General features: G+C 40.1%; 1 protein-coding gene across 1 annotated transcript in view; it reads right to left on the bottom strand.

The window, feature by feature from the left end:
- Positions 1 to 976: 976 nt before the first annotated feature.
- The window catches only part of LOC124262101 (CAD protein-like), a 108,561-nt gene continuing 92,046 nt past the window's right edge, over positions 977 to 17,491 (bottom strand). The window contains 2 exon segments of the mRNA XM_046696546.1: positions 977 to 2,940; positions 9,964 to 10,058. Of these exon segments, the coding sequence (XP_046552502.1) occupies positions 2,838 to 2,940; positions 9,964 to 10,058 (198 nt within the window). The 3' untranslated portion in view covers positions 977 to 2,837.

Genomic DNA, 17,491 nt, shown 5'->3' with positions numbered 1-17,491 from the left:
ATAACAAACTGCGGGCAAAAGATTCATACACTTGAAAATTGAACTTGACCCCAAAACTACAAACATCATAAAACTTTACTGACATTGAAAAAACTGCCAAAACAAGTCCAAGATACAACTATGTCATCCTGATCATAAAAGTCACCATAAAAAAAACGTTTCTTGTTCGTATTATTGTCAGCCACCATGAAATGTGAGTGTTAATGTTCTTAAGTCTGACAGTTTAACATGTAATTAGTTGTTCCTTCAAAACAATAAACACTAAAGAGTTGAATTGATCTGACAGTCAAGATGAACAGACTTGAGATAGCACTATTAATGCAAGAGGTTGCATCTGTTATAACACCACCCACAGTGTAGTGGAAATCCCACTTGGTTTACATGTATGAAAGTTCTTAGTAGGGAAAACCATACCTATATGCAAATATATTGTTTTCATTTTTGAAAATATACCTAAGTATCAATAGGTAACCATATAGTATATACATCTAGAGTCAACAGATGCGACCTCCATCACCTAGAAGATGTTGAACAGAGTTACTTCTTGTTACCTTGCCTGGCACTCGGCATTAAGGGGATAGTGAGTGAGTTTAGTTATATGTCGATTTTAGCAATATTCCAGCACCACCACGGCAGGGGACACCAGAAATGGGCTTTACACATTTTACCTATGTAGGGAATCGAACCCGGGTCTTTGGTGTATCGAGAGAACGTTATAACCACTGGGCTACCCCACCGCCCCATTAAGGGGATAAAGCAAGTCTGACTTTAATGTTATACACAATACCTAATACATGTTTCAGTGTATATACTGACAGGGTAAAGTAAGGGAACACCTGGAATCTTAACAAAACATTATTCCCCCCTTAATATTGTCCGTGAACAAGGTGTGATATCAAAAGCTGAAATATATACTACATGTTCTCATAAAAAGTTACAGAACACCTGATTTTCTAAAAGAACTTTAGATAATCTCTCTCATGGCTGGTGTGTATTGCAACACCAATTGTGGGTGTTCCGTAACTTGTTTTGAGAAGTATACATGCAGGAGCACAAAAGTTTTACATAAAAATGCTTGGAACATTCTTAAGTTGGTATGAATATTTAACATTGAAACATGGACATTACACTTTAGTCTGCAGATATGCATGAAGATTTATTCTGCTGTAGCTGTATGAAAGGATTACACAACAAACGATGAAGCTCCCAATAATACCAGACATCCCTCTCTAATATACAGATATTTTCTTCTACTTGCATTACGATGTATACTCCAATACATTCTTGAGATTCTGAAGTTGTTATGAAAAATGACACATACAGTGACAGTTGGACATGGGTGAGAAATATGTATCATAGTTGAGACACTCGGTGAGCTATGATTGAGACACTCGGTGAGCTATGATTGAGACACTCGGTGAGCTATGATTGAGACACTCGGTGAGCTATGATTGAGACACTCGGTGAGCTAAGATGGGGAGACTCGGAGAGCTATGATTGAGATACTCGGTAAGCTAAGACTGACTGACTGAGTTTGGTTTTACGCCGCTTTTAGCAATATTCCAGCAATATCACGGCGGGGGACACCAGAAATGGGCTTCACTCATTGTACCCATGTGGGGATTCGAACCCGGGTCTTCGGCGTGACGAGCCAACGCTTTAACCACTAGACTACCCCACCGCCCCCGGTGAGCTAAGATGGGGTGACTCAGAGAGCTATGATTGAGACACTCGGTGAGCTAAGATAGAGAGACTTGGTGAGCTATGACTGAGACAGTCGGTGAGGTAAGATTGAGACGCCAGTGTAAGAAATGAGATAGTCTGAGAAACACAGGTAAAAAGGCATGCTGACAGACACACAGTGCAGTGATACAATTTGTTTTTGGAAATAATCCAACATGTGCACCAATCAATGTTATTTCATGGTAGAATATACGCTAAGCTTACAGAGATGCTGCCTATCCAAAGCTTACGGCAATGGTAAAGGCAAAATGGCTTTCATGAATAAAACCTTGCAAAAAGACCCACCTTTCAACAGAATAGGATCATCAGAAAAATCGAGTCATAAATTTTCTCAAGTATTTCATTCGAAAGATATAGTTTAAACCACAACCAAACATGGTTGCTTTTGTCCATCACAGTGTTGATGGTTGTCCAAGGACTCTCCAGTGAGCTGATGGTTGTCTAAAGCCCACCTCAATGTGTGAATGGTTGTCCGAGGTCCACGGTCCCTCCAGTGTGCTGAAAGTTGTCAATCTCAATGTGTGAATGGTTGTCCACGGTCCGTCTGAATACGTGAATGGTTGTCCACGGTCCGTCTGAATACGTGAATGGTTGTCCACGGTCCGTCTGAATACGTGAATGGTTGTCCACGGTCCGTCTGAATATGTGATTGGTTGTCCACGGTCCGTCTGAATACGTGAATGGTTGTCCACGGTCCGTCTGAATACATGAATGGTTGTCCACAGTCCGTCTGAATATGTGAATGGTTGTCCACAGTCCAACTGAATACGAGAATGGTTGTCCATGGTCCATCTGAATATGTGATTGGTTGTCCACAGTCTGCTCGAATATGTGAATGGTTGTTCAAGCTTTCTTTCAATGTATGAATGGTTGTCCAAGCTTCGTTTCAATGTGTGGATGATCTTCCAAGGTACTTCTGATTATGTGAATGGTTGTCAAGCTCTGTGTGTGTGAGTGAATTTTTGTCCATGCTCTGTCTTAATGTGTCAATGGTTGTACGAGATATGCCTCAATATGTGATTGGTTGTCCAATGTCCATCTGAATGTGTGTTTGGTTGTCCAATGTCCGTCTGAATGTAGGCTGTGGTGTGAGGTCAGCATTTCCCCAGGACAAGGGCCAACAAGGACATGCGAACATACATGCCATTCTCGGCCTGGCGGAAGTATGCAGCACGGGGATCTGAGTCGAAGCTGGAGCTGGAACACAAATTGGCAATAATGGTAGACAGGCCCAATGAGTGTGTTTCCTTAACACTACCTTTTACAGTATTCCAGATATAACATGACCTGTCAGCTTGATGTGGAATGCAAGCTTGAAGCGATTCCCATGCGGGATGATTTTCACGTTGACTAAAACTGATGCAGAGGATGACAAACCAAGAATCCTCGTCTGGGTTGGAGTGAGTGAGTCATTTTACGCTGCTTTTAGCACTATTCCAGCAATATCATGGCGGGGGGACACCAGAAATGGGCTATACTCTAATCTACTCATGTGGGGAATCTAACGTGGGTTTTCGGCATGACGGCGAACGCTTTATCCACTAGGCTACCCAACCACCCCATCTGGACTGGAAACTCACAACCATAGATTCAGGCATGGATATATATGCAGATATTTGACTCACTGACTGAGTTTGGTTTTACGCAGCTTTTAGCAATATTCCAGCAACATCACGGCGGGGAACACCAGAAATAAGCTTCACACATTGTACCCGTGTGGGGATTCGAACCTGGTGTTCGGCGTGACAAGCCAACGCTTTAACCACTAGGCTACCCCACCGCCCCGCAGATATTTGAATCAATCCGGTTTTTAGAAGTATATATTGCTACATTATACCGATAGGGAAGACACTTGCTCCATTTCTAGTTCAGTGTATTGCCAAGATAGCATTCTACATCTAGATTTCCGCTATGCAGCAAGCACATCATGAAACACACCCAGCTCAACTTACTCCAAGCATGACTGACTGACCTACTTTCCCTAAAGGTCACAAGTGCAGCATATGATATCTGAGTCATAAAAACGTTTATGAAACAATTTGCAATTAAATTGATTATAGTATTCTAGTGCATTAATAACATGAATATATTGAAGTATTGACGTCGACTTTCACAGGGCGCTGAGTGCATGTAGACTGTATCGTGGTGCATTGCCTGCATCCGGTATCTAGATACCATCCCCAGGGACAGCGAGTCATTGTTACTGAATATACTACTCAAAGGAAGGGAAGGAACACTGACCCTTGTCACTCAAGGTAAAATAAGCCCGACAGTAATATAAACCGTGTGGGTAGGTGGGTAGGTCTGTTCACCCACCTACCTAAACATGACTGCAACACTTACACACAGTGAACTAAACATGAATACTATGTTCAGACACAGTTAACTGACACCTAGCCGACCACTGCAGGAAGTTTACCAGAAACTAAACATAATACTACCCTCAGACACAGTTAACTGACACCCAGCGGACCACTGCAGGAAGTTTACCAGAAACTAAAGATAATACTACCCTCAGACACAGTTAACTGACACCCAGCCGACCACTGCAGGAATTTTACCAGAAACTAAAGATAATACTACACTCAGACACAGTTAACTGACACCTAGCAGACCACTGCAGGAAGTTTACCAGAAACTAAAGATAATACTACCCTCAGACACAGTTAACTGACACCCAGCGGACCACTGCAGGAAGTTTACCAGAAACTAAAGATAATACTACCCTCAGACACAGTTAACTGACACCCAGCCGACCACTGCAGGAAGTTTACCAGAAACTAAACATAATACTACACTCAGACACAGTTAACTGACACCTAGCGGACCACTGCAGGAAGTTTACCAGAAACTAAACATAATACTACACTCAGACACAGTTTACTGACACCCAGCCGACCACTGCAGGAAGTTTACCAGAAACTAAAGATAATACTACACTCAGACACAGTTAACTGACACCTAGCAGACCACTGCAGGAAGTTTACCAGAAACTAAACATAATACTACACTCAGACACAGTTAACTGACACCTAGCAGACCACTGCATGAAGTTTACCAGAAACTAAACATAATACTACACTCAGACACAGTTAACTGACACCTAGCCGACCACTGCAGGAAGTTTACCAGAAACTAAACATAAATACTACACTCAGACACAGTTAACTGACACCTAGCAAACCACTGCAGGAAGTTTACCAGAAACTAAACATAATACTACACTCAGACACAGTTAACTGACACCTAGCGGACCGCTGCAGGAAGTTAACCAGAAACTAAACATCATACTACACTCAGACACAGTTAACTGACACCTAGCAGACCACTGCAGGAAGTTTACCAGAAACTAAACATAATACTACACTCAGACACAGTTAACTGACACCTAGCGGACCACTGCAGGAAGTTTACCAGAAACTAAACATCATACTACCCTCAGACACAGTTAACTGACACCCAGCCGACCACTGCAGGAAGTTTACCAGAAACTAAAGATAATACTACACTCAGACACAGTTAACTGACACCTAGCAGACCACTGCAGGAAGTTTACCAGAAACTAAAGATAATACTACACTCAGACACAGTTAACTGACACCTAGCAGACCACTGCAGGAAGTTTACCAGAAACTAAACATAAATACTACACTCAGACACAGTTAACTGACACCTAGCGGACCACTGCAGGAAGTTTACCAGAAACTAAACATAAATACTACACTCAGACACAGTTAACTGACACCTAGCAGACCACTGCAGGAAGTTTACCAGAAACTAAACATAATACTACACTCAGACACAGTTAACTGACACCCAGCCGACCACTGCAGGAAGTTTACCAGAAACTAAACATAATACTACACTCAGACACAGTTAACTGACACCTAGCGGACCGCTGCAGGAAGTTTACCAGAAACTAAAGATAATACTACACTCAGACACAGTTAACTGACACCTAGCAGACCACTGCAGGAAGTTTACCAGAAACTAAACATAAATACTACACTCAGACACAGTTAACTGACACCTAGCCGACCACTGCAGGAAGTTTACCAGAAACTAAACATAATACTACACTCAGACACAGTTAACTGACACCTAGCCGACCACTGCAGGAAGTTTACCAGAAACTAAACATAAATACTACACTCAGACACAGTTAACTGACACCTAGCAGACCACTGCAGGAAGTTTACCAGAAACTAAACATAATACTACACTCAGACACAGTTAACTGACACCCAGCCGACCACTGCAGGAAGTTTACCAGAAACTAAACATAATACTACACTCAGACACAGTTAACTGACACCTAGCGGACCGCTGCAGGAAGTTTACCAGAAACTAAAGATAATACTACACTCAGACACAGTTAACTGACACCTAGCAGACCACTGCAGGAAGTTTACCAGAAACTAAACATAAATACTACACTCAGACACAGTTAACTGACACCTAGCCGACCACTGCAGGAAGTTTACCAGAAACTAAACATAATACTACACTCAGACACAGTTAACTGACACCTAGCCGACCACTGCAGGAAGTTTACCAGAAACTAAACATAAATACTACACTCAGACACAGTTAACTGACACCTAGCAGACCACTGCAGGAAGTTTACCAGAAACTAAACATAATACTACACTCAGACACAGTTAACTGACACCTAGCAGACCACTGCAGGAAGTTTACCAGAAACTAAACATAATACTACACTCAGACACAGTTAACTGACACCTAGCGGACCACTGCAGGAAGTTTACCAGAAACTAAACATCATACTACACTCAGACACAGTTAACTGACACCTAGCGGACCGCTGCAGGAAGTTAACCAGAAACTAAACATCATACTACACTCAGACACAGTTAACTGACACCTAGCAGACCACTGCAGGAAGTTTACCAGAAACTAAAGATAATACTACACTCAGACACAGTTAACTGACACCTAGCAGACCACTGCAGGAAGTTTACCAGAAACTAAACATAAATACTACACTCAGACACAGTTAACTGACACCTAGCCGACCACTGCAGGAAGTTTACCAGAAACTAAACATAAATACTACACTCAGACACAGTTAACTGACACCTAGCGGACCACTGCAGGAAGTTTACCAGAAACTAAACATAATACTACACTCAGACACAGTTAACTGACACCCAGCAGACCACTGCAGGAAGTTTACCAGAAACTAAAGATAATACTACACTCAGACACAGTTAACTGACACCTAGCAGACCACTGCAGGAAGTTTACCAGAAACTAAACATAATACTACACTCAGACACAGTTAACTGACACCTAGCCGACCACTGCAGGAAGTTTACCAGAAACTAAACATAAATACTACACTCAGACACAGTTAACTGACACCTAGCCGACCACTGCAGGAAGTTTACCAGAAACTAAACATAATACTACACTCAGACACAGTTAACTGACACCTAGCCGACCACTGCAGGAAGTTTACCAGAAACTAAACATAAATACTACACTCAGACACAGTTAACTGACACCTAGCAGACCACTGCAGGAAGTTTACCAGAAACTAAACATAATACTACACTCAGACACAGTTAACTGACACCTAGCAGACCACTGCAGGAAGTTTACCAGAAACTAAACATAATACTACACTCAGACACAGTTAACTGACACCTAGCGGACCACTGCAGGAAGTTTACCAGAAACTAAACATCATACTACACTCAGACACAGTTAACTGACACCTAGCGGACCGCTGCAGGAAGTTAACCAGAAACTAAACATCATACTACACTCAGACACAGTTAACTGACACCTAGCAGACCACTGCAGGAAGTTTACCAGAAACTAAAGATAATACTACACTCAGACACAGTTAACTGACACCTAGCAGACCACTGCAGGAAGTTTACCAGAAACTAAACATAAATACTACACTCAGACACAGTTAACTGACACCTAGCCGACCACTGCAGGAAGTTTACCAGAAACTAAACATAAATACTACACTCAGACACAGTTAACTGACACCTAGCGGACCACTGCAGGAAGTTTACCAGAAACTAAACATAATACTACACTCAGACACAGTTAACTGACACCCAGCCGACCACTGCAGGAAGTTTACCAGAAACTAAAGATAATACTACACTCAGACACAGTTAACTGACACCTAGCAGACCACTGCAGGAAGTTTACCAGAAACTAAACATAATACTACACTCAGACACAGTTAACTGACACCTAGCCGACCACTGCAGGAAGTTTACCAGAAACTAAACATAAATACTACACTCAGACACAGTTAACTGACACCTAGCAGACCACTGCAGGAAGTTTACCAGAAACTAAACATAATACTACACTCAGACACAGTTAACTGACACCTAGCGGACCGCTGCAGGAAGTTAACCAGAAACTAAACATCATACTACACTCAGACACAGTTAACTGACACCTAGCAGACCACTGCAGGAAGTTTACCAGAAACTAAACATAAATACTACACTCAGACACAGTTAACTGACACCTAGCAGACCACTGCAGGAAGTTAACCAGAAACTAAACATCATACTACACTCAGACACAGTTAACTGACACCTAGCCGACCACTGCAGGAAGTTTACCAGAAACTAAACATAATACTACACTCAGACACAGTTAACTGACACCTAGCGGACCACTGCAGGAAGTTTACCAGAAACTAAACATCATACTACACTCAGACACAGTTAACTGACACCTAGCGGACCGCTGCAGGAAGTTAACCAGAAACTAAACATCATACTACACTCAGACACAGTTAACTGACACCTAGCGGACCACTGCAGGAAGTTTACCAGAAACTAAACATAATACTACACTCAGACACAGTTAACTGACACCTAGCGGACCACTGCAGGAAGTTTACCAGAAACTAAACATAATACTACACTCAGACACAGTTAACTGACACCTAGCGGACCACTGCAGGAAGTTTACCAGAAACTAAACATCATACTACACTCAGACACAGTTAACTGACACCTAGCGGACCGCTGCAGGAAGTTTACCAGAAACTAAACATCATACTACCCTCAGACACAGTTAACTGACACCCAGCAGACCACTGCAGGAAGTTTACCAGAAACTAAACATCATACTACCCTCAGACACAGTTAACTGACACCCAGCAGACCACTGCAGGAAGTTTACCAGATGTATTATTATCCATATGGTGAAACATAACCAGTGTCATATATATCATATGTACACACGTGCACATATCACTTTTGCCTAGCAACCATTGTTTCTATATTTCATCGTCTGTGACGTCATCAAACAACTGTAAGTGACGTCAATGAACAGGGCAGTCACACTTGCTTACCGTGTTTTACTGCACAAATATACATGAATAAATGGATAATAAAGCAATTATTACACAAGCAAGGGTGCCACACGACTTATACGAAACTTGTGCAAAATGGTGTATTGCCCTTGCTCTCGCTCGGGCAATACAAAATTTCACACTCGTTTCTTATAAGTCGTATGACACACTTGCTCGTGAAATAATCTCTATTTATCTCTTAACATCTTTATTTACGTTACTGTAAGTAATGGAACCACTGAACAAACCACTAAACAGATCCTCTAGCCACTAGCAGATGCTCCATCACAGACATAGGAGAGATACAGACGGCGTCTGCCCCAGTCCTTCCATTCGGAGTCTTCCACTATAGTCTGTTTGCAGTGAAAATGTACCGGTGAATTGCACTTTAAACAAAAATGTAAATCGAATAAAGTGAAATTAAGATTGCGAATCCTCATAATTCTACCTTGTCAATTGAACATTTAAGCGCAGTAGTTGGAACAGTGAAACAAATGCACGTGCCATACGTGATGAGCGTTAACTTAGACCAACCCTCCTTGATATCGGTGTTTCATTTTATGTGCATACCCCCTTGTAATACAAACCAATAATACCGATTTAAAACTATGATCGTTTGTTAAACAACTTTCATCCCAAGTTGAATAAAATTCTGAGACTTAAATTTTCAAATGGCAAGGTAAAATTATGAGGATTCGCAATCTTAATTTCACTTTATTTGATTTACTTTTTTGTTTAAAGTGAAATTCATCTGTACATTTTCACCGCAAACAGACTATACTTGTGGAATTTCTGCTATTGGAAATATTTCAGGTTGCAATACGCTCATCCAGAAGATGTTTTCAGTTGGCACGTACCTGATCTCGAACACACGAGGAAGGGGATGCATCACGACCATCTTCTTCTTGGCCTTTGTCATCACTTCAGGGGTCACTATGAACTGTCCACATGCCTGAAACATAGCAAGCACACAGGATTCCCATCACAATCCCACACATAGGCTCAAATAAATTTTTCGTCTGAATCCAAAACACAGTGTTTTCATTCTAAATCCCAATTATAGCTAAAATACATGGAATTATCATGAAACGGCCCTCCCATTATCAGAAATTTGCGGGCCGCTGCAAATGATATTGGACCGCTCAACCTTAACGACGGGCCACTATCAGTTCTGTTGTCAAGTGACGTCATAGTGGGTGCGTGGGCTTACGGTTCATTCGACATTAATTGGCTTTCGACTGGTAGATATTCTGGGTCAAACAAGTCAAAGCAACCCGAATTCCCGCTTTAAATAGCGGTAATATTGGCTTTCTTGTTGATGCTAACCTTAACAATTGCACTATTAAGGCTGTTGATGGACCAAAACCGAACACTGACATAGTTTGACATGTTGCAGGCTATGGTCTTGCCAAAGGCCAAGGTCGAATATCGTCACTTTCTGTTGTGACGTCACTTGAATTGTTCGATGACGTAATTGCATTCAGGCAGTCAACCTCGTCAGAAGTTGATTTGGGTAAACTTACAGTCAAATTCCTTCATTGTCTCCTTTTTCTTTCCAACACAAATTCCATGTATTTTAGCAATAATAACGGTAATGCTATTTTTGAGGGCATTATCATTTAATGCCCTCAAAAATAGCATTACCCTTATAATAACACTGAAATATCTCTTGGATATCTGTGATGTATCTGGGATATCGGTAATACCTCCTGGATATCTGTGACGTATCTGGGATATCGGTCATATCTCTTGGATAACTGTGACGTATCTGGGATACTGGTCATATCTCTTGGATATCTGTGATGTATCTGGGATATTGGCCATATCTCTTGGATATCTGTGACGTATCTGGGATATTGGTCATATATCTTGGATAACTGTGACGTATCTGGGATACTGGTCATATCTCTTGGATAACTGTGACGTATCTGGGATACTGGTCATATTTCTTGGATATCTGTGACGTATCTGGGATACTGGTCATATCTCTTGGATATCTGTGACGTATCTGGGATACTGGTCATATCTCTTGGATAACTGTGATATCACTGGGATATTGATTATAACACACACATTTGTACATTGTAATATTTGGAGGTGAATACAATTTTTGTTTAGTACAATTTTTTTATCACATAATAAAATGACTACCCCTTGTCCGCATCAGGGTAAACAATCTAGTGCTGGTCACCTGAAAAACAAACACTATAGTCCCCTGGAAGAGTGATGGCTTAAATAGATTGTCTCATAAGCCTAGCTTAGCTTCAAGCTGGCTAGGTCCTCTGCACAACACATATTGAAATACAGCACCCACTAAACTGAAGTACCCATTCCATTGTAAACATAAATTCTCCACAAATCTTTGCTTAAAGCATTTACTGAGTAAGTGAATTTGGTTTTATACTGTTTTGAAGTTTTGAGATACATCTCAGGTTCACATGAGAGGACAACCTGTCAAATATGTTTACCACTGGTAAATGCCAGAGCCATGGTACTGACAAACCTTAGATCATAATCTCAGAGGTCCAGATAAGCTGCGTTAGATACGCATAGAAAATTTCCAATTACGCACTGAAAAATAATTATTGCGTACCAATTACACATTTAAACTGTTAGATACGTAAAGAGTTTAAAACAAATGCGTACGGAATATACTTATAAAAATCGCTTGCGTAATGAAAAAGATATTGACTGCTATCAAGTTGTACTGTTAGTATAGGACTAGTGTTGTAATGTCAGTATAGGATGACTGATTTTTTATGAAATCATTTCCCTTATATTTAAGTTGGTTTTGATTAGGTATGACATAAGGCAGAACATACCTGCTTAGTAAACTTACTCAATGACACGATACTTAGGTGTGTAAAATGACTGAAATACGTACATATTTGAAAGCAGTGGGTAACGGAAAATGAAATACCCACTCAACATTCACAATACCCACTCCAAAAAAATACAGTGGGTACAGTACCCACATTAGCTAAATCTTATCTGGAGCTCTGTAATCTGAGTAAATATGTTATTCCAACACAGGACAACCACAGGATAGTCTGTAATTGAAAGCGAAATAAAAAAAGAATCTCTGAAAATCTTGACAATAGTGCAAATGTCCTCTAATGTAGAACCAAGTCAAATCAATAATTCCAATACTTCAGGACACTGGCTAGTGAAGGCTAGACTAGGTCATGAAGTTGCTGAGGGCATTCACAAAACCCTTCAACCGAGATCATACAGGCAATTAATTGTATCTGAATTATAGTTCTATATCTAGACACATTTAAGCTTCTTGCGTGACTTCTTTTTCTCTCACACGAACACAAAATTGAATTAAATGCGACCTGATCTGATTGTGACTTCTCCACACACAGTGTACATATTAGTCACAGTAGAGCAGACTTGAAAACCTATTGAGTTGTCTCAACAATGTGTGTCGGTCTCCTGTACAGTCTCTTGATAACATCGGACAACATCGGGCTCCCATACATCAATACTAACCTCATAACTGTTGACATCAACTAGAGACAGTTTTATTTCCCTTCAAACATCCTAAATTCTTGGGTATGTATGTATGTATGTATGTATGTATGTATGTATGTATGTATGTATGTATGTATGTATGTATGTATGTATGTATGTATGTATGTATGTATGTATGTATGTATGTATGTATGTATGTCTGTCTGTCTGTGAGTGAGTGAGTGAGTGAGTGAGTGAGTGAGTGAGTGAGTGAGTGAGTGAGTGAGTGAGTGAGTATGCTTTTACACCGCTTTAAGCAATATTCCAGCAATATTACGGCAGGGGACACCAGACATGGGCTTCACACATTGTACCCACGTGGGAAATTGAACCTGGGTCTTCTGCATGACAAGCCAATGCTTTAACTACAAGGCTAGCTCCCCCACCACCCCTGAACATTCAAGAAATCTATGGCCATGGGTTTGCGTTCTAGTTGACCAAGATTACGTTTCTAGGAATGCCCACACCTGTGCTTGTCAGTTCACAAAAGTGAAGCCATTGGACATTAGTCCTGTTACCATTCACGTGTGTATCTGGTGAATCAAGGTGTATCCCTTCAAGGATTCAATTCATTATCCGCTGTCACTAGAACCAAATATTTATGAATATTTTAAGAGTGTTTTTTCTGGAAACTAATTTGTTGTTTATCTAAGTGAGATAAACAAAATGGAATCTTGCCAATATATTGTTTTGCCACGGCTTTTACAACATTGTCAATAAGCTGTAAGCGACATTTTATATTTAGTGAAAATATCATTTAAACTGTTAAGTAATTACAAGGCATTTTTTGTTATTTTACCTGTTTTGATATAAACATAAAGTATTCATGAATATAAATATTCGTAATTACAATATATTAAGAAAACAACATATTTGCCTCATAGTGCATTTGTCGCAACCCTTAGTAATTGGTCACCATTTTGGGCACTTCCTCATATTAAACTGACATGCTGTAATACAACTGAAATACTGTTCAAAGTGGCATTAAGCCCAACTAAATGGTTGCACTTTGGTTTGCGAAAAATAGGTATTACAAGGACAGACCAGAAAACATCTTACAGCATCAAAGGAGTGAGCAAGTGAGTGAGTGAGTATGGTTTTATGCCCAGTCCATACCAATTACGTGTCTAAGTTTGTCAGCATCATTGCCATGGTTGGTGTGGGTTTCACAAAAGGTGAATGAGTGAGTTTAGTTTTATGCCGATTTTAGCAATATTCTAGCAATATCAGCGGGGGACACCAGAAATGGGCTTCACACATTGTACCCATGTAGGGAATCGAACCCGGGTCTTCAGCGTGACAAGCGAACGCTTTAACCACTAGACTACCCCACCGCCCTTTCACAAAAGGAGAAAAACATCAGGACCTTTCTTTTCAGATTAAGATGAGCAAGTGAGTGAGTTTAGTTTTACGCCTCTTTTAGCAATATTCCAGCAATATCACAGCATGGGACACCAGAAATGGGCGTCACACATTGTACCCATGTGGGGAATCGAACCCGGTCTTCAGCGTGACAGACAATTTCAAAGGAAAATTGGATAACATTTGACGGAAACGATCGAAAGTGTTATCAACTGACCTAATATTCTTCATGTTTACACTGACACAACAGTTGGAATATGACGGAGAAATTTCCCCATCCAAACTGAAATAAGATAGCTACATGCATTCACGACTATCGTCATTCAATGTGCACACATGAATACTTTACAACAGAAGAACATAATTATGTCAAACTCATGGGCATCTGGAAAAATTCCCAACAAACAAAAATCACGTTTTTTGAGATTGTGTAATCTTATTATCTTCGGTGTCATATGTCCCACTTTTTGCCTGATATTGTAAGAAATAATAAGTAACATGCATAATGTTATTTTGTTTTGACTGATATATTCGTCCAGATCTGACTCATGATGATAAATAAACAAGGTTGATTAAAGGGAACCAGAAGGTGAGTGTGAGATGACTGCCAATTCAACATCCACGTTTTACACAATGAGGTTAAACTGTAAATCCATCGTTTCTTCAAGTCTGCATCTTACATTCTCACACACTTAACTACGCAATAGCATCTACAAATATACAGTTTATAAAAACGTGTACATGAAAACAAGTATTTCATTCACTGCTGAACTATTTAATATTCCACACGACAGCTTCCTATGACCTGCACTGTATAAATATTCTATCAACGTCCACCACATGCCGAGCTGTCTCATCAAGACTGTCACTAGACGATAGTCCTGTTTCATACACATACCATACCAGTTGGATCTTCGCTGTATGAATACAATCAAAACATACAATCCCACCTCCGCAAGCTCAAATATCTTATTTGACCTACCATCAGATCATGAGAATGTTCACATATATTTTGCAACTTATCTCCACCCATCTGAACAAAGATATTTCTTCATGAAAATGTTTTTTGAAATTTTCTTTCACTGACCTACTTTCATGACACCCGTATTCATTCATCTGAAGGGAACAAGTTCCTTTCAATGATCTGACTACTCCCACAGATACTGACGTCTGCTCACATTGACAAACTAAGTCGTTAGTTAAAATTACAAAGAAAAGAAAAGCAGTTTGTATTAATTTGGTCACTGAGTTCTGTAATGTGATATTTGTACAGCCACCTTCAATAACGACGCTCAACAAGTAGACCATCTTTGCTATTAATATATATATCATTGCTTCATAGAAGTATCTACCGGGATTTCCCGTATTTAAGCCCTGGTCACAAATAAAACACCCATAATTAAGCCCCGGGCTTAAATTAGGGAAATGCTTGTAACTGAAGAAAATGATTCAAAGACACGATGAAATGGAATGAACTTTAATATAAACGGGAGTAATACAGAAATCTGAACCTTAGACAATCATCCAAGAATTGTCTTAAACCTGAACTTGAATGACACCCCCTCTTTTAGATGTACATACTTTACTGTTCTAGAGGAACGTGTCCTATGTTATTATCATATTTTATTGCGACTGCGTGTGAGTCATATGGATTGAGGTTGTCTATATGGGTATAGAGTACCTGACCTCTCTTGGGACTCCATGTAAACATGCAAACTCAGTAACTGCACTACAAACGTGCACTACAAACGTTACATATGCTGACGGTTGCCATGTGCTGTTGCAAAGGGACGTCACTCCAAACAATAAAATTTGAAATCTTATTTTAGGCCCATGGGCTTAATAACGGGAAACTATCCCATTATTAAGCCCATGGGCGTAATTATGAGTGGGCTTAAATACGGGAAATACAGGTATATCTTGGTACCCGTGAAGGTCCAGGTTAGAATATTGATCTTCAGTAACCCATGCTTGTCATAAGAGACGACTAACGGGATCGGGTGGTCAGGCTTGCTGACTTGGTTGACATGTCATCGGTTCCCAATTGCGCAAATTGATGCTCATGCTGTTGATCACTGGATTATCTAGTCCAGACTTCGATTATTTACAGACCGCTGCCATATAGCTGGAATATTGTTCAGTCGGCGTAAAACTAAACTCACTCATTCACTCTATATCTTGACACGCTGGGTTTCTGTCAAGGAATTAGTTGCAAGATGCTGCTTCTGCTGTAACACGGTATCCCATTCATGATATCATGATCATATCATTGCAGTGAGGTAGGCTTCTCCCTGTCTCTCTTATCATAACATAAAAGCTGGTATTGGCCAAAGAGAGTGAGTACGGTTTTACGCTGCTTTTAACAATACTCCTGCAATATCATGGCGGGGAGAACCAGAAATGAGCTTCACACATTGTATAGGGGAATCAAACCTGGGTCTTCGGCATAACAAGCAGACGCTTTAACCACTAGACTACCCCATCGGCCCCTTTGAAACTATAAAACTTCTTGCGAAAAAATGCATACACTTCAATATTTACCCTAGATACTTCATTTACAAGAAACAAAACTGAAGTCACTAACGCTTACTTTATATCACCATGTTTTTCATACCTGGAATTATAGTCTGTTTGCATTGAAAACGTACTGATGGATTTCACTTCAAACAAGAAAGTAAATTAAGATTGTAAATCCTCATCATTTTACCTTGCCAATTAAACATTTAAATCTCAGAATTTTATTCAACTTAGGATAAAAGTTGTTAAACAAACGATCACAGATTCAATTCGCTATTATTGGTTTGTATTACAAGGGGGTAAGTGCAGTAGTTGGAACAGTGAAACAAATGCATGTGCGGTACGTGATGATGGTTAACTTAGACCAGCCCTACATGTTCTCGGCGTTTCATTTAATGTGCATACCCTCTTGTAATATACTGAACAACATTAGAAACGCACCACCCATATATTACGAAATATCCCTGTCAGACTGAAATGTACCCATGATATCTGAGCATTGTCGGTGCATTGTAGTGTGGTGCATTTGTAATGTTGTTCAGTATACAAACCAACAATAGCGATTTGAAACTATGATCGTTTGGGTGAACAACTTTTATCCTAAATTGAATAAAATTATGAGATTTAAATGTTCACTTGGCAAGGTAAAATTATTAGGACTCACAATCTCAATTTCACTTTATTTGATTTACTTTTTTGTTTAAAGTGACATTCATCGGTACGTTTTCACTGCAAACAGAGGGGTTGGACTTGGTGTTGATATGTGCACGGGGTGGAACATCACGCTTTCTTACAACAGGTCCAGAAATGAAGTCTGCGATTGTAATATAAGTAGGAGCAGAAATGTCAGGCATGGTATCTTCAGGAGATGGTATCTCATTTACATTCAACCTCTTCTAATGTCACATGTAGTGTAGATAAAACGATGTGCCAACAATTTGCATTACCGTATACCGGGAAATTTTCAAGGTACTAAAATTTCGAGGTTTG

Source organism: Haliotis rubra, unplaced genomic scaffold (genome assembly GCF_003918875.1).
Source record: "Haliotis rubra isolate DU_JTF1 unplaced genomic scaffold, ASM391887v1 Scf820, whole genome shotgun sequence".
NCBI lineage: Eukaryota > Metazoa > Mollusca > Gastropoda > Lepetellida > Haliotidae > Haliotis > Haliotis rubra.
The sequence above is the reverse complement of the archived record's forward strand: the minus strand, read 5'-3'. Positions and strand labels throughout refer to the sequence as shown.